This window comes from Gorilla gorilla, chromosome 9 (genome assembly GCF_029281585.2).
Source record: "Gorilla gorilla gorilla isolate KB3781 chromosome 9, NHGRI_mGorGor1-v2.1_pri, whole genome shotgun sequence".
Taxonomy (NCBI): Eukaryota; Metazoa; Chordata; class Mammalia; order Primates; family Hominidae; genus Gorilla; species Gorilla gorilla.
Window position 1 is genome coordinate 49,779,701 of NC_073233.2, and position 15,401 is coordinate 49,795,101.

General features: G+C 41.4%; 1 protein-coding gene across 3 annotated transcripts in view; it reads left to right on the forward strand.

The window, feature by feature from the left end:
• Positions 1-15,401, forward strand: part of TTC17 (tetratricopeptide repeat domain 17) — a 140,849-nt gene that overhangs the window by 57,481 nt on the left and 67,967 nt on the right. For all 3 annotated transcript variants that reach the window (XM_019036745.3, XM_019036740.3, XM_019036743.3), the window contains exon 16: positions 3,215-3,401. In XM_019036745.3, the coding sequence (XP_018892290.1) occupies positions 3,215-3,401 (187 nt within the window). The remainder of the gene's footprint in view (positions 1-3,214; positions 3,402-15,401) is intronic.

Genomic DNA, 15,401 nt, shown 5'->3' on the forward strand with positions numbered 1-15,401 from the left:
ACTTTATTCATAATAGACGAAAGTGGAAATAGCCCAACTGCTAATCGGATGAACAAGCTGTGGTGTATTCTTATGTTAGAACATTACACATCAGCTTAAAAAACAATGAGCTACTGATGTATACAGAAGCATGAATGAATTTTAGATTGAGTGAAAGAAGCTACAAAAGGACACATATTACATGTACTCATAGGAGAACATGCAGTTTGATTTCATTTACCTGAAGTTCAAGAACTATGATGACAGAAGTCACATCACAACAATGGTTACTTCTGGGGTTGGATTGCCCAAGGGAACCTCCTGGAGTACTGAAAACATTTTAGTATCTTGAGCAGTGTGGTGGTTACAGGGGTATATACATATATAGTTTACATATAGTTTACATTACATACTTTATATATTTTTTATCTTAGCAAAAAAAGTGAACACATTTACATGTATTATACAGTTTAGAATTGGCTGGTATGAATAAAATGGACAGTTAGCAATAACGTTTATGGGGTAACCTAAAAAGAGCCAAAAGCCATATACTGTAAACGTTGTTTTTTTGTTTTATTTATTTATTTATTTTTTTATTGATCATTCTTGGGTGTTTCTCACAGAGGGGGATTTGGCAGGGTCATAGGACAATAGTGGAGGGAAGGTCAGCAGACAAACAAGTGAACAAAGGTCTCTGGTTTTCCTAGGCAGAGGGCCCTGCGGCCTTCCGCAGTGTTTGTGTCCCTGGGTACTTGAGATTAGGGAGTGGTGATGACTCTTAACGAGCATGCTGCCTTCAAGCATCTGTTGAACAAAGCACATCTTGCACCGCCCTTAATCCATTCAACCCTGAGTGGATACAGCACATGTTTCAGAGAGCACAGGGTTGGGGGCAAGGTCACAGATCAACAGGATCCCAAGGCAGAAGAATTTTTCTTAGTACAGAACAAAATGAAAAGTCTCCCATGTCCACCTCCTTCTACACAGACACGGCAACCGTCAGATTTCTCAATCTTTTCCCCACCTTTCCCCCCTTTCTATTCCACAAAACCGCCATTGTCATCATGGCCCGCTCTCAATGAGCTGCTGGGTACACCTCCCAGACAGGGTGGTGGCCGGGCAGAGGGGCCCCTCACTTCCCAGTAGGGGCGGCCGGGCAGAGGCGCCCCTCACCTCCCGGACGGGGCGGCTGGCCGGGCAGGGGGCTGACCCCCCCGACCTCCCTCCTGGACAGGGCGGCTGGCTGGGCAGAGGGGCTCCTCACTTCCCAGTAGGGGCGGCCGGGCAGAGGCGCCCCTCACCTCCCGGATGGGGCGGCTGGCGAGGCGGGGGGGCTGACCCCCCCACCTCCCTCCCGGACGGGGTGGCTGGCCGGGCGGGGGGGCTCCTCACTTCCCAGTAGGGGCGGCCGGGCAGAGGCGCCCCTCACCTCCCGGACAGGGCGGCTGGCCGGACGGGGGACTGATCCCCCCACCTCCCTCCCGGATGGGGCGGCTGGCCGGACGGGGGGCTGACCCCCCCACCTCCCTCCCGGACGGGGCGGCTGGCTGGGCAGAGGGGCTCCTCACTTCCCAGTAGGGCGCGGCCGGGCAGATGCGCCCCTCACCTCCCGGACGGGGCGGCTGGCCAGGCGGGGGGCTAACCCCCCCACCTCCCTCCCGGACGGGGCGGCTGGCCGGGCGGGGGGCTGACGCCCCCACCTCCCTTCTGGACGGGGCGGCTGGCCGGGGCGGGGGCTGACCCCCCCACCTCCCTCCCGGACGGGGTGGCTGGCCGGGCGGGGGGCTGACCCCCCACCTCCCTCCCGGATGGGGCGGCTGGCCGGGCGGGGGGGCTCCTCACTTCCCAGTAGGGGCGGCCGGGCAGAGGCGCCCCTCACCTCCTGGACAGGGCGGCTGGCCGGTCGGGGGACTGATCCCCCCACCTCCCTCCCGGATGGGGCGGCTGGCCGGACGGGGGGCTGACCCCCCCACCTCCCTCCCGGATGGGGCGGCTGGCTGGGCAGAGGGGCTCCTCACTTCCCAGTAGGGCGCGGCCGGGCAGATGCGCCCCTCACCTCCCGGACGGGGCGGCTGGCCAGGCGGGGGGCTAACCCCCCCTACCTCCCTCCCGGACGGGGTGGCTGGCCGGGCGGGGGGCTGACGCCCCCACCTCCCTTCCGGACGGGGCGGCTGGCCGGGGCGGGGGCTGACCCCCCCACCTCCCTCCCGGACGGAGCGGCTGGCCAGGCAGAGGGGCTCCTCACTTCCCAGTAGGGGCGGCCGGGCAGAGGCGCCCCTCACCTCCCGGACAGGGCGGCTGGCCGGGCGGGGGCTGACCCCCCTACCTCCCTCCCGGACAGGGCGGCTGGCCGGGTGGGGGGCCGACCCCCCCACCTCCCTCCCGGACGAGGTGGCTGCCGGGCGGAGATGCTCCTCACTTCCCAGACGGGGTGGCTGCTGGGCGGAGGGGCTCCTCACTTCTCAGACGGGGCGGCCGGGCAGAGACGCTCCTCACATCCCGGACGGGGCGGCAGGGCAGAGGTGCTCCCCACATCTCAGACGATGGGCGGCCGGGCAGAGACGCTCCTCACTTCCAGGATGTGATGGCGGCCAGGAAGAGGCGCTCCTCACTTCCTAGATGGGATGGTGGCCGGGCAGAGACGCTCCTCACTTTCCAGACTGGGCAGCCAGGCAGAGGGGCTCCTCACATCCCAGACGATGGGCGGCCAGGCAGAGACGCTCCTCACTTCCCAGACCGGGTGGCGGCCGGGCAGAGGCTGCAATCTCGGCACTTTGGGAGGCCAAGGCAGGCGGCTGGGAGGTGGTTGTAGCGAGCCGAGATCACGCCACTGCGCTCCAGCCTGGGCGCCATTGAGCACTGAGTTAACGAGACTCTGTCTGCAATCCCGGCACCTCGGGAGGCCGAGGCTGGCAGATCACTGGCGGTTAGGAGCTGGAGACCAGCCCCGCCGACACAGGGAAACCCCGTCTCCACCAAAAAAATACGAAAACCAGTCAGGCGTGGCGGCGCGCGCCTGCAATCGCAGGCACTCGGCAGGCTGAGGCAGGAGAATCAGGCAGGGAGGTTGCAGTGAGCCCAGATGGCCGCAGTACCGTCCAGCTTCGGCTCGGCATCAGAGGGAGACCGTGGGGAGGGGGAGGGGGAGAGGGAGAGGGAGAGCTACTGTAAACGTTTTGTAACTCCCAGAAAATATTAGTTCATTAACATTTTGCCGATTTTTTTTTCTTTTCAGCCTCTGACCTTTTTGAGCCTGGGAAATGCTTACCTTGCTCTGAAGAATATCAGTGGGGCACTTGAGGCCTTTAGACAGGCCTTGAAATTAACCACCAAATGTCCAGAGTGTGAAAACAGCCTGAAGTTGATCCGCTGTATGCAGTTTTATCCTTTTCTGTACAACATCACTTCTTCTGTTTGCAGTGGTAAGCAGCTTTCAAATGCTGACAAACTAATGAGCTCAGCCAGAGTTCCTCTTCTGATCAAAAGAACACAGAAAATGATTTTCTCTATTTTACCCAAGGATTTTAGATAACCAGTATAATTCCAGATGCATAGGAAAAGATGTTAATTCCTTACTTACTATAGATGCCTTAGGGTATTAAGGCTTAATTCTCTCTTAGAACTCTGGTTAAGAAAGGCTAACTAAAATATGTGGTATATTCAACTGGGATGGATAGGCTTTGAGATTTTTTTCCTCCCTCCAGAATCTCTGGTGTTTTATAATAACTGACATTCCTAGTAAAGTACATTTTTCCTGTCCATGAAGTCAAAGTATACAGTTTTAATTGAAGCAGTTCTTCTATATACTCAGTCACTGAAATACAGCTCCTTGTCTTTCATTGAAGGTGATTCAGACCTTTACTCTACCTTTAATATAGTGACCCGACATTAAGTGGCATATTTTTCCCTTCTTCCACTCCCTCCCACAGCATATATATGGGCATATATGCCTGTGTATAGGTGTATCCACCTGGGTAAAGCTAATGTCTAAAGCTGTTGCACTTTCGTTATTAGAACCTTCTTTCTAAGAATCACATGATATTTGGTTCTCTGTTTAACCTTCACTATAAGAAAAAATAAAATAATGAATTTTAACTCTCTGCCTTGAATTGGGATGGGTGCAGTTTACATACGTGTGGATCCTCAGTATCTAGCCATTGTAGAGTGCACAGTGGGTGCTTTATTAATATTCAAATTAGGTTATAATATTTAATCAGATGGATATTAGTTCAGCTCCTTCACTTTTGATATTTAAAAACAAAATCCTGACATCCACTTATTTATGTGACTTGTGTAAAAGACATCAATAATTATTAGTAGATTTGGGACCAGAAAGTGGTTTTGTTGATTCGCTATACCAGACTGCCTTACAATTTTAATAGAGTGACAGACGGTAAGTAGTGCTTGCCTTTTAAATATCAAAGCCCAATTATTTACTGAAGAAACCAAGAATCTCCCAGCAATATACCTCTGTAGCTCAGTTGTGGGTCAGTGTTGAGCACAATCTGAATTAAAGTTCTTTTATGAATGCCAAAGGCCCAAAACAGTATAGCAAGGCAATAGAGTGGAGTGGCTAGCACTAGAATCTTACAGATTCATGTTTGAGCTGCAGCTCTGCCATTACTTTCTTTTTTATTTTTAAATTTTTTATATTTATGGATACGTAATAGTTGCATTGTTCTTACCATATAGTAGATACTGGCTAAAAGTAAGCCATTAGAAATTCGTAGTGAATACAAGGTGCTCAGAACTTTAAAGGTGCAAATTGTGAATTTTTATCTTCTTAATCCTGGAAGATATGCTGTGGTCTTTGTTTGTTTGTTTGTTTTTAATTCTACTGCATCTTCTCGCAACACTGTAGTCTTTTAAATGTTGTGGGTTACCTAAGAACAGCCTTATAAAAAGGATTTTACTTTTTCAATGAGCTTTTTATATTAATAGAATCTTTTCTTAATTTACTATCATCTCCCTCAACTCTGTTGAAATTTATTTCTGTTTTTGAGAAGAAGCATTTTGTCACTGTATACATGTAGTGACCCTTTTCTAAAAAGTCTTCTCCTTAGCATTAATTTTACATGTTTTTATTTAGTATTTCAGTTTCTTGAAATGTATTCTTAGTACATGTCACTCATGTCAAAAGAGGGAATACAGTTGTCTTGAACTTTTTCCCCAGAATGTAACCTCAACTGGTCCAGGAAACTAATAACTTGGAACAGATCTTTCTCAGAGTTGTAGTATCTGATAGTCCAGAGAATTCAGAGAATATTATTGGGTCCAATATAATAACAATAAAAGAAAATAACTTGACATGGAAACACAATTTTTTTTAATAATAGTTCTTTCAGAGGGAGCTCATCAATAAAAAATATTTAGTGCCTTTTACATTGTAATTAATGAATTTACTAAATTTAGTTAGAATGTCTGCTCAAACTCACTAAGGCCACCAGAAGAAGTTACTTAATCCTGGAATATATTCTGTGGTCTTCTTGTTTTAAAAATTCTACTGCATCTTCTCAGAATGCTGTGATCTTTCAAATGTCATAGTTTACCTAAGAACAGCTAATAGTCTATTACTGCTGGTAGACTTAAAATCATTCTGATATGAATTAGAAAATAATCCAACATTTGCTAATACCTAAATAAATACTGTTACCTCCTAATAGATATGTATGCTATAGCACTTTCTAGGTTTAAAAATTCATTAGTAATAGTGAAACAATTTCAATATTGTGTTTTTCTTTGACAGTGATTTTGAGTTACTTATTTCCAGAGTAATCCCATTCATTCATAGTTACTTTGCTGACTTGTAGCTTTGAAAAGCTAAAACTTGAAAGAAGCCAAACACCTTTATAGAAACCAGGAACTTCTTATGCTTGAAATCTAAACAGTTGCATCTATTCCAGTTATCTCTGAGCTTTGCTAAATAATTGATTAAAAAAAAAAGAAAAAACCTCTGAAGGATGATTAGGATTTCTTTACCTTTAGTGAAATCAGATGATTCTGTTTGCCGTTTCCTTTTTCATGTTTGCAATATTGAAGTAAGTTTTATAAGTTATCTTGTCTGACATCTGTTTTAAGTATTTATTATGACAATATAGAGGTTTCAAGAGAGTGACAAGGCTTACGATTCTTTTTCCATGTAATAGTCACGGAATTCATGAAATTGCTGGCTGGGTCACAGAATTCATGATAATTGTTGGCCAGGCATGGTGGCTCATGCCTGTAATCCCAGCACTTTGGGAGACCAAGGTAGGTGGATCACCTGATGTCAGGAGTTCAAGACCAGCCTGGCCAACATGGTGAAACCCCATATCTACTAAAAATACAATAATTAGCTGGGCGTGATAGCGGGCGCCTGTAATCCCAGCTACTCGGGAGGCTGAGGCAGGAGAATCAGACTTGAAGTTCAGGCTTGAACCCAGGAGGCAGAGGTTGCAGTGAGCTGAGATTGTGCCACGGCACGATCCAGCCTGAGTGACAGAGCGAGACTCCATCTCAAAAAAGAAAAATAAACAATTATTTTTACAGCAACTATAATATAGTAGAATGTCTTAAATAGTATGAACTGGTGGTAAAAGGATGGGCAGTTTAACATTAGCAAGTATTTTGTTATTTTTCATATATAATCATGGAATTTTTAATGCAGATTTTTAATTTGTGTTTCTTGGAATGCCTATGCAGGTAATGTATTCTATCACTTGTAAATACTGTTTTGTTCAACGTAAAAATACACAATCACTATGCTAAAAAAATTTTTTTGTACTTATAAAGACTTTATAGCTAAAACTGTATTGATTAATGAAGTATTATTTATCTGACAATGTTTTCAAACTTTTATTAACCTAGAAATCAGTGTATTGGCTGTCATTTGTTAGATGCATGTGTTCTTATAGCAGCTGTTTATCATCATCATCTCTCCCTCTTTTGAATAAAATTTCATAAATCCTGGTCTTTTATAGGTAGTTTTATACCACTACCATTTCAAGGATGCTGTGAAGGAGAACTTAATACATTGATTTTTTTTACTTGCCCACTCTTGAATTGACTGTAAAAGTTAGTGCTCTCAGTTTCGATTAAACATCTTGTTTGGGCAGTTTTAAAATACCTACTGTTTTCCACATTTATAGGCTTGTCATTTTACAGTTTTATTTAACTTAAGCAGAACTGAATTGGTTACTGTAGCAAACTTATTCTTCAATAACAGCTTCGTCCTTTTAAAAGTAAAATAGAATCTGTTAAATAAACTTATAATGCTTTTGAATATAAGCAAAGTCTATGAAGTGCTCAACACTTAAAAAAAAACAGCCTTTTTTATTGGAAAAAATAAAAGTGTCACAGAATGAAACTTTATGGAACAGTAAAGGTTATCTTCTCTAAAAAATGGAAAATAAATTTAATAACAATATGAGCAAAATGATTAAATATTGAATCTGTAGAGAAGTCCAGAAATACATTGATGTGGCATTACAACATGATAGTGAACTTTCCAAGCATTTATTACCGTAAAATATTTTTGAAATACTAATCTGCAAATTAAAAAGTTACATCTAGCAAAGATATTTTCTGCTACTAAAGTAATCTGGGCTGTCTTATATCTTTGATACATTTGATTTTACTTTATTTTTAATGGTCTATATTTATTATTTTTCTTATATTAGCATAAAACCAATAGGTTCTATGTATTAGAATTTTATGCCACAAACAGCAACATTGCTGTTTACAGCGTATAATTAAGCATTAAACCCAAGATTTCTGAGCTCTGGTCATTTCTTAATTAATTGAGGTACACGCCTACTTAAAAAAATTGGCCCAGATCCTTAGAAAGTATGAATAAATATTATGCAGAAGAACTCAGACTTTAATGTTTAGGTGTTCCTGTAATTGTCTGCAAGTTTCTCTGTCTAATACATACTTGATATCTTTTGTCTCTGGAGCAAAAAGTAGAATTTTCAAATCATATACGTGAGATTTAATATCTATTCCAATGTGCAGATGGATTATCTTGTCTTCACAGTGTTTCTGTATTTATAGCATCTATTTATGTAAATCATATCTCCTTTTATAACTTGTTTAATTGCCTGTAGTTTTAGTCTGTGTTCTTCAACCTAAATTTTTGTAGATTTGTAACTTGCAGCTTAGAGCAATTTTACAGTTCAGATGTTGAAGAAAAAGAAATCCTGCACTTTGCTGCCCTCCAGTGGATTATCCAGCATATATACTGCCTGCAATGAAGGATCTTCGCTTTATCACATCCTTTTACATTCTTTTATAAGAATTAGTGAAGGTATCTGCTTTTTAAAAAAAGATATTCTTATAGACCCAATTTTAATAGTACTTTTTTTAGAGGCAGGGTCTCACTGTGTTGCCCAGGCTGGAGTGCAGTGGCTATTCACAGACTCTATCATAGCACACCATAGCTTCTAACTCCTGGCTCAGGCAATCCTCCCATCTCAGCCTCCCAAACAGTTGAGACTACAGGTGTGTACCACTGCACCTGACTCTGACAGCATTTTAAATATGCTACTAGTTAGGTCACCTCCATTTATTTCTGTAAAAAGAATTAAAACTGGTTGATGTATTGCAGATTTTAAAATCCTGAGATGCAGGTATATCCTGCAACAAAACCAGATGTACTTCTGTGTATGTAATGTATCTAAATCTGTATATTTCTTTACTTAAAAGGGCTGTAGTTATTTGGTTAACAAACAGTTTTTTAACATGTATCTTTAACATGTATTTAACATGTGATAGAGGAGAGAATAGGAAAAAGAATTTTTGTATTTATGAACCTACAAGCAAAGATTGTGATTTACTCAAATTACAGTCAGTCTTTGGCAGAGCTGAAACTGAAAAGTGAGTCCTCTGTCTTCCAGGGCCAGTGTGGTTCCTGTGCATAATTCTTCTACCTTTAGCCAATCATAAATTATTCCACTGCCATGATCGAAAGATTGAAAGAATTCATATTTGTAGATACCTGGGACATTTTATAAAAGTGGTATAATCACTACACTTTTTATGTCATCCCTCAAAAGAGATGCATTTCTACATAAAACATGGATGTAAACTAGATTATGGGGTGCAGTCATAATGAACTCCAAGAGCATACCTAAAATGGTCTCTCAGTTTAACATATCACCCTGATCTTTTCTGAATCTTGCATCATTAGATTGCCACATAGCCTTCTATTTTACATGGAAGATCTTATGGCTGTACTTTTGTAGTATTAGCTTAGTAGACAGTATTTTTCTTTTGGGATTTCCAGCATTTAGCTTTTTTGAACAAAAGGGATACTTTTGGTTTTTATAAGAACTTAGAGACAGTATTATCAGATTCTGATGACCAATGGTTTTATACTTCAGCCTCTGAAAGACATTATATATAAATATTTGTTGGTTTTTAATGTGAATTTTTTGTCCTGCATGCCAAAAAAAAAAATGTTTTATTTTAAAGAATGAGCCTATTAGCCCTTGCCTGAGATCTTTTCACAGCTATTCATCCAGTCATTATAGGTTGTTAGCCTTGCCAAATAATACTTAAGAAATATGAAATTTGATAGAGGATATAATCTTCTAAAGCAACAATTTGTTTTGTTTCAACCAAAGAAAACTGGGTGTGGTTTATTCTTCATTCATTCATTCATTCAATGAACACTTATCTACTATATGCCAGTCACTATTCTAGGAATTGGAAACCAAACAGAAAATACCTCCAGCTCTTACAGAGCTACATTCTAGTAGAGGGAAACAGAGAGGAGATAATAAACATAATAAATCATTTAATTAGAAAGTGAGTGCTCAGGGGGTTGGGGTCATTAAGGGAGGCCCCACTGAGAAAGTGACATTTGAACATAGACTTGAGGAAGGATAGAGGTTCTAAGCCATGCAGATATACAGCATAAAAGCATTTCAGGCAGAGAGAATAGCATTGCAAATGTTCATGTTAGGAATAGCAAGGAGGGCTTTCCATCTGTGGTGGAAATGTAGGAGATGAAAGCAGAGATAAATATGGTGGAGGATAGAGCCACTTTTTTGATGCCTTGCAGACCATTCTAATAATGTGGGCTTTTCGTCTAAGAGAAAGATGTATGACTAGGAACTGGGCAACACAGCAGGAGGTGAGTGGTGGGCCAGCAAGCAAAGCTTCACCTGCGTTTACAGTCAGTCCCCATCACTCGCATTACTGCCTGAGCTCCACCTTCTGTCAGATCAGTGGTGGCATTAGATTCTCATAGGAGCATGAACCTATTGTAAACTATGCATGCACGGGATCTAGGTTACACGATCCTTATGAGAATCTAAAGCCTGATGATCTGTCACTGTCTCCCATCACACCCAGATGGGACCACTTAGTTGCAGGAAAACAAGCTCAGGGCTCCCACTGATTCTACATTGTGGTGAGTTGTATAATAATTTCATCATATGTTATAATGTAATAACAAAGTGCACAAAACATGTAATGTGCTCGAATTATGCCAAAACCCCATCCCCACCCACCCCCCAGTCTTTGGAAAAGTTGTCTTCTACGAAAGCAGCCCCTGGTGACAAAAAGGTTGGGGACTGCTGACTTGGAAGATTTTGAACACAAGAGTGAAATGAACTGATTTACATCTTAACATAATTCCTCTGGTTGCTCTGTTGAGAATAGACTAGTGGGGTAAGAGCAGAAGCATGAAGACCTGTTAGGATGCTATTGCAAAAATATCAGTGAGAGATGATATTGGCCTGTACCACTGGGGTGGACAGGGAGAAAGTGAGAAATGATCCTATTTGGAATATATTTTGAAGGTAGAACCAAAAAGACACTCCTAGAAAGGGATATGGGAAATGAAAGAAAGAGAGGTCAAGGGTGACTCTTAAATTTGGAACCTGAGCAATCAGGTAAATAGTGGTGCTATTTAATGAGATACTCAGGTCTGAGAAAGGAGCATATTTGGGGAGAAAAACAAGTTTGGTTTTGGACATGTTAAATTTGAGTTGCCTATTAAGTGTTCAAGTAAAGATGTTGAATAGGTAGTTGGATACATGAGTGTTATAATGATGGGGAAGAGACCAGGCTAGAGATAATAATTTATGGGTCATGGACGTATGTATTTTTTAAGTCATTAGCTTGGATGAAATTACCTCAATAATTACTGTAAAAAGGAAAATGGGTCAAAAATCAGTTACTAGGATATTCTAGCCAACATTTAAAGGTCAGGAAGAAAAAGAGCAATAAAGGAGTAGCCAGTAAGCTAGTAGAAAAACCATTGAAGTATTTTATCCCACAAGCCAAGTGAAGAAAATGTTTTAAGGGGTTATCAAGCATATCATTATTATTGTACCAGCATGCTATATCCTGAGAGATTGAGCTGGATGTGGGCAGAGAATGAACCACTGGATTTAGTAACATGGAGATTGTTGGTAATCCTGTAAAAGCTTGTGTGAAATCGGTTTTGAAGGAGGTGAGGAAGTGAGGATGGCAAGCAACTCTTAAGTTTTGCTATAGTGAAGAGCAGGAAAATGGGATATAGCTGGAGGGGCCTGTGGGATCGAAGGTATTTGTTTTTGTTATTCTAAAAATAGAAAGCCCTGCAGCATGTTTCAGTAGGAATGATCCAGCAAAGTGGGAAAAATTGAAGATGCAGCAAAGGGCTAACTGTAGAAGCAGAATTCTTGAGTAGACAGGAGGGGATGAAATCTAAGGCACAAATGTAAGAGTGGTCCTTAGGAACAAGGATGATATATAAGTAAAGTTGTAGGTATGTTGAAAGATGTGATGGTGGGACTTCTGATTGCTTCTCAGCAACATATTAGGTGACTTGTCACATGAGAACGAAGAGGTACAGAGAATGTTGGAGATTTGATGAGAGAGGAAAGGCTGAAAACAGTTGTCTCAGAATGCGAATTAACTAGAGAGGTTTCTCACTTTGGTAACTGGATAGACGTCAATGTTGTTAAGAATGGGAATACAGAGGAGAAATCATCTATGCATTGATGTGCTGGGAGTAGCAAGTTCAGTGATAGACATGTTCATTTGGAGATGCCTCTGATTCCCTCAGAATGTGCAGGATGTGAAGAAAACGCCAAGAATGGAATCTTAGAAAATACTAACATTTAAGGAACAGAGTCAGTGAAAGAGTGCGTAAATAGAGGCACTGGAAGAGCAGGGTCATGAAGTTTAGAAGAACAGAGAGTTTGAGAGGGACAAAGAGGACAGTAGTAGTGTGTCCTGAATTGATTCATTTGCAAGCTTTTAGTTGGTATTTTAATTTTAATATTTATGGTTTATTTTGATGGGCATTAGAAAATATATTTAGCTGGTACATAAAACCTGTGATTTATGAAAAATGGTAATGATTTTCCCTTTTAACCTAAATTAGTGTAAGATTAGACTTTAGATTCATTAAAGAAAAACATTATGTTAAGTAATGATACTGCTAGCTATGGAAAAATCATGATAGTAATTGGTAAATGAATAAACTGTGGGAAGCTCTGGGTTTAACAGTTTAGAAATCATTGGTGACTTCATTTTATCAAAAGCATTTTCTATAAAATGAGGAAATAGCTACACTAAAAACAACATTAATAAATTTTAGAATAATGAAAGTATTAAAGTGAGCTCTCTATATAATTGAATTACTTTTAGAGCTATTAGATATAGTAGCTATTAGATATAGTTTCTAAAATACAGCTCATTTTATCCTGTTACTTAGTGACTAAAATAACTATAAAGCAAATAGGAGATGAAACCAATAATCATTCTTTTTCCTTTTTTTTTTTTTTTTTCTGAGGTGGAGTCTTGCTCGCTCTTGTCACCCAGGCTAGAGTGCAGTGGCTCTGTCTCAGCTCACTGCCATCTCCGCCTCCCTGGTTCAAGCAATTATCTTGCCTCAGCCACCCCAGTAGCTGGAAATACAGGTGCCCACCACCATGCCTGGCTAATTTTTTGTATTTTTAGTAGAGATGGGGTTTCGCCATGTTGGCCAGACTGGTCTCAAACTCCTGATCTCAGGTGATCCACCTGCCTCAGCCTTCCAAAGTGCTGGGATTATAGGTGTGAGCCACTGTGCCCGGCCAAGAATCATTCTTTAAAAAACATGTAATAATAATAGAACACAAATGAGGAAAGCTTTCTTTAAAAACTTCATTTGTTAGAAACATGAAAAGGTGGCTGGGCATGGTGGCTTCACGCCTGTAACCCCTGCACTTTGGGAGGCCGAGGCAGGCGGATCACCTGAGGTCAGGAGTTCAAGACCAGCCTGACCAACATGGCGAAACCCCATCTCTACTAAAAATACAAAAATCAGCTGGGTGTGGTGGTGCATGCCTGTAATCCCAGCTACTGGGAAGGCTGAGGCAGGAGAATTGCTTGAACCCGGGAGGTGGAGGTTGCAGTGAGCTGAGATTGCATCATAGTACTCCAGCCTGGGCAAGAGAGACTCCATCTAAAAAAAAAAAAGAAACATGAAAAGTTAATTGTGTATTTTTAATAAAATAGTAGAAAACCTTGATGGGCGATTGAAGAAATAGGGCATTTCTCAGAAGGATAGTCTAAGCCCTGTAAGCAAGAGGGGGTCTGTTTTATATAGTTCCCCCTAGTCATTTAACAAGGTATTTTTAATATGGTTTGTTGCTGCAGTTGTATTTCATTCTCCTTACAGGAACTGAAGGGGGCTGACTTCTTGTTATATACACTTGTGTGTAGTGAGTTAGGCAAATTCATTGCATGTTGTCTAAATCTTGAGTTTTCATTCATCATTCTAGATGTTTTGGAGACATTTCAGTTTATGTAATGTTAAGCTTTGCCACCTTAGATAGCAAGCATTTATACAACTCTTCTCCATTCAGAAAGATGATTCTAGCTGGGCTTGGTGGTGTGCATGGTAGTCCCAGCTACTTAGAAAGCTGAGGTGGGAGGATCACTGGAGACCCGGACTACGAAGCTAGGGGGCACACTGATCACACCACTGCCCTTAAACCTGGGAAACATGATGGGACACCTGTCTCTTGAAAAAAATAATTTAAAAAAATTATTCTAATTGGCAAAATACACAACCTATTCTACGTTGGTAGAGTGGGCTCTTTTTAAAATTTCTAAGTGATTTGTGCCTCAGAAAATTATGTTTGCTTTGAGACAGTTGAAATGAGTTCCTAGTTTTAGACTATTTTTTTAAAACAGCACCAACTATGTAAACCCCTTTTCATATTTAATCATTGGATGATCTCTACTCAGTTCCATGGCCTGATGGATATAAAGCAGCGAGTCTGGTAATCATTAGAAAAGAGCATTCATGAGATTTTAAAACACATAAGACTGAGGATGTCTGCCATATATATATGTGTATATGTGTATGCTGTTTGGGTTTTTCTCCCCCTTTTTTCTTTCATTGTTAGTATTTATTACTAGTGGTTGAATTTATTTCATACTGAGCCACTCTTTGGCCAGGAAAATCTCAGTAATCTGTTACTAACCAGCAAAGTATATTTAATTATTATCTCAAAGATGCAGGAGAAATTTAAATCACATTTCACAGATATTGAAAAGGCCATAGCTTTGGATTTGTCTTCCCGTTTAGTTGCCTTTTATAGGAACAAACCTAAATTTGTCATTCAAATTTTGCCATCCTTTAAACCTCTTTAGCTGTCAGGCTTTGTTAATAACCCAGTCAGGTCACAAATATACAGTGAGATGATTATAGAAAATAATAAGCACAATTTGCCTAAGTACATTTCAGGAAAAAGAGCTAGAGGTCCGTAGCAGCTGAGCGGGTACTGCTGTCAGGCAAGTTTTCTGATTCCTGCTGCACCTCTGTAATAATAAAGCCCTATTTCACTTGATGATGAGAAATACAGCTAGAGAAAAACCTGATATGAACAAATTAATAATCAGTTCACCACCCCTCTCACAGTACACTGGCTAAAAGCCATAAATGTTGAAAGTTGGGAGAGACTGAGTAAGATCCTGGAAACCATGTTATTACCTGCAAAGTGGCCACTGAGGTGAGTACCCCAGGTGACTTTCATTTGGTGGCATAAAGCAAGAGGAAACAATATGTAACAAAAATACATGATATCATCATGTGCTTTTCACTTTCCCCTTGATCATGCATTGGCCATATTTACTTACGTGTAAGTAGATATGTTCAAATTAAAGTGCCTATCTTAATTCCATACCCTTGAGGCAGGATCTGCAATCAGGGTATTAGGAAACTTTATTACTGAGATCCATCCACAAGTCTCTGCTCGTAACATTGTTTGATAGAGGGACTTCAGTGGGATTTTTTAAACTTTGGTTTGAATATCATACTTGCTACCTCTACCAATGCAAAGGACATTTCCTAGTGCTTGATCTTTTTCCTTCTATCTAGGACCTATGAGGTATTACTAGACTCAAATCTTGATCAATTATGGAATAACTAGGATCTTGAGTTCTCATTTCAAGAT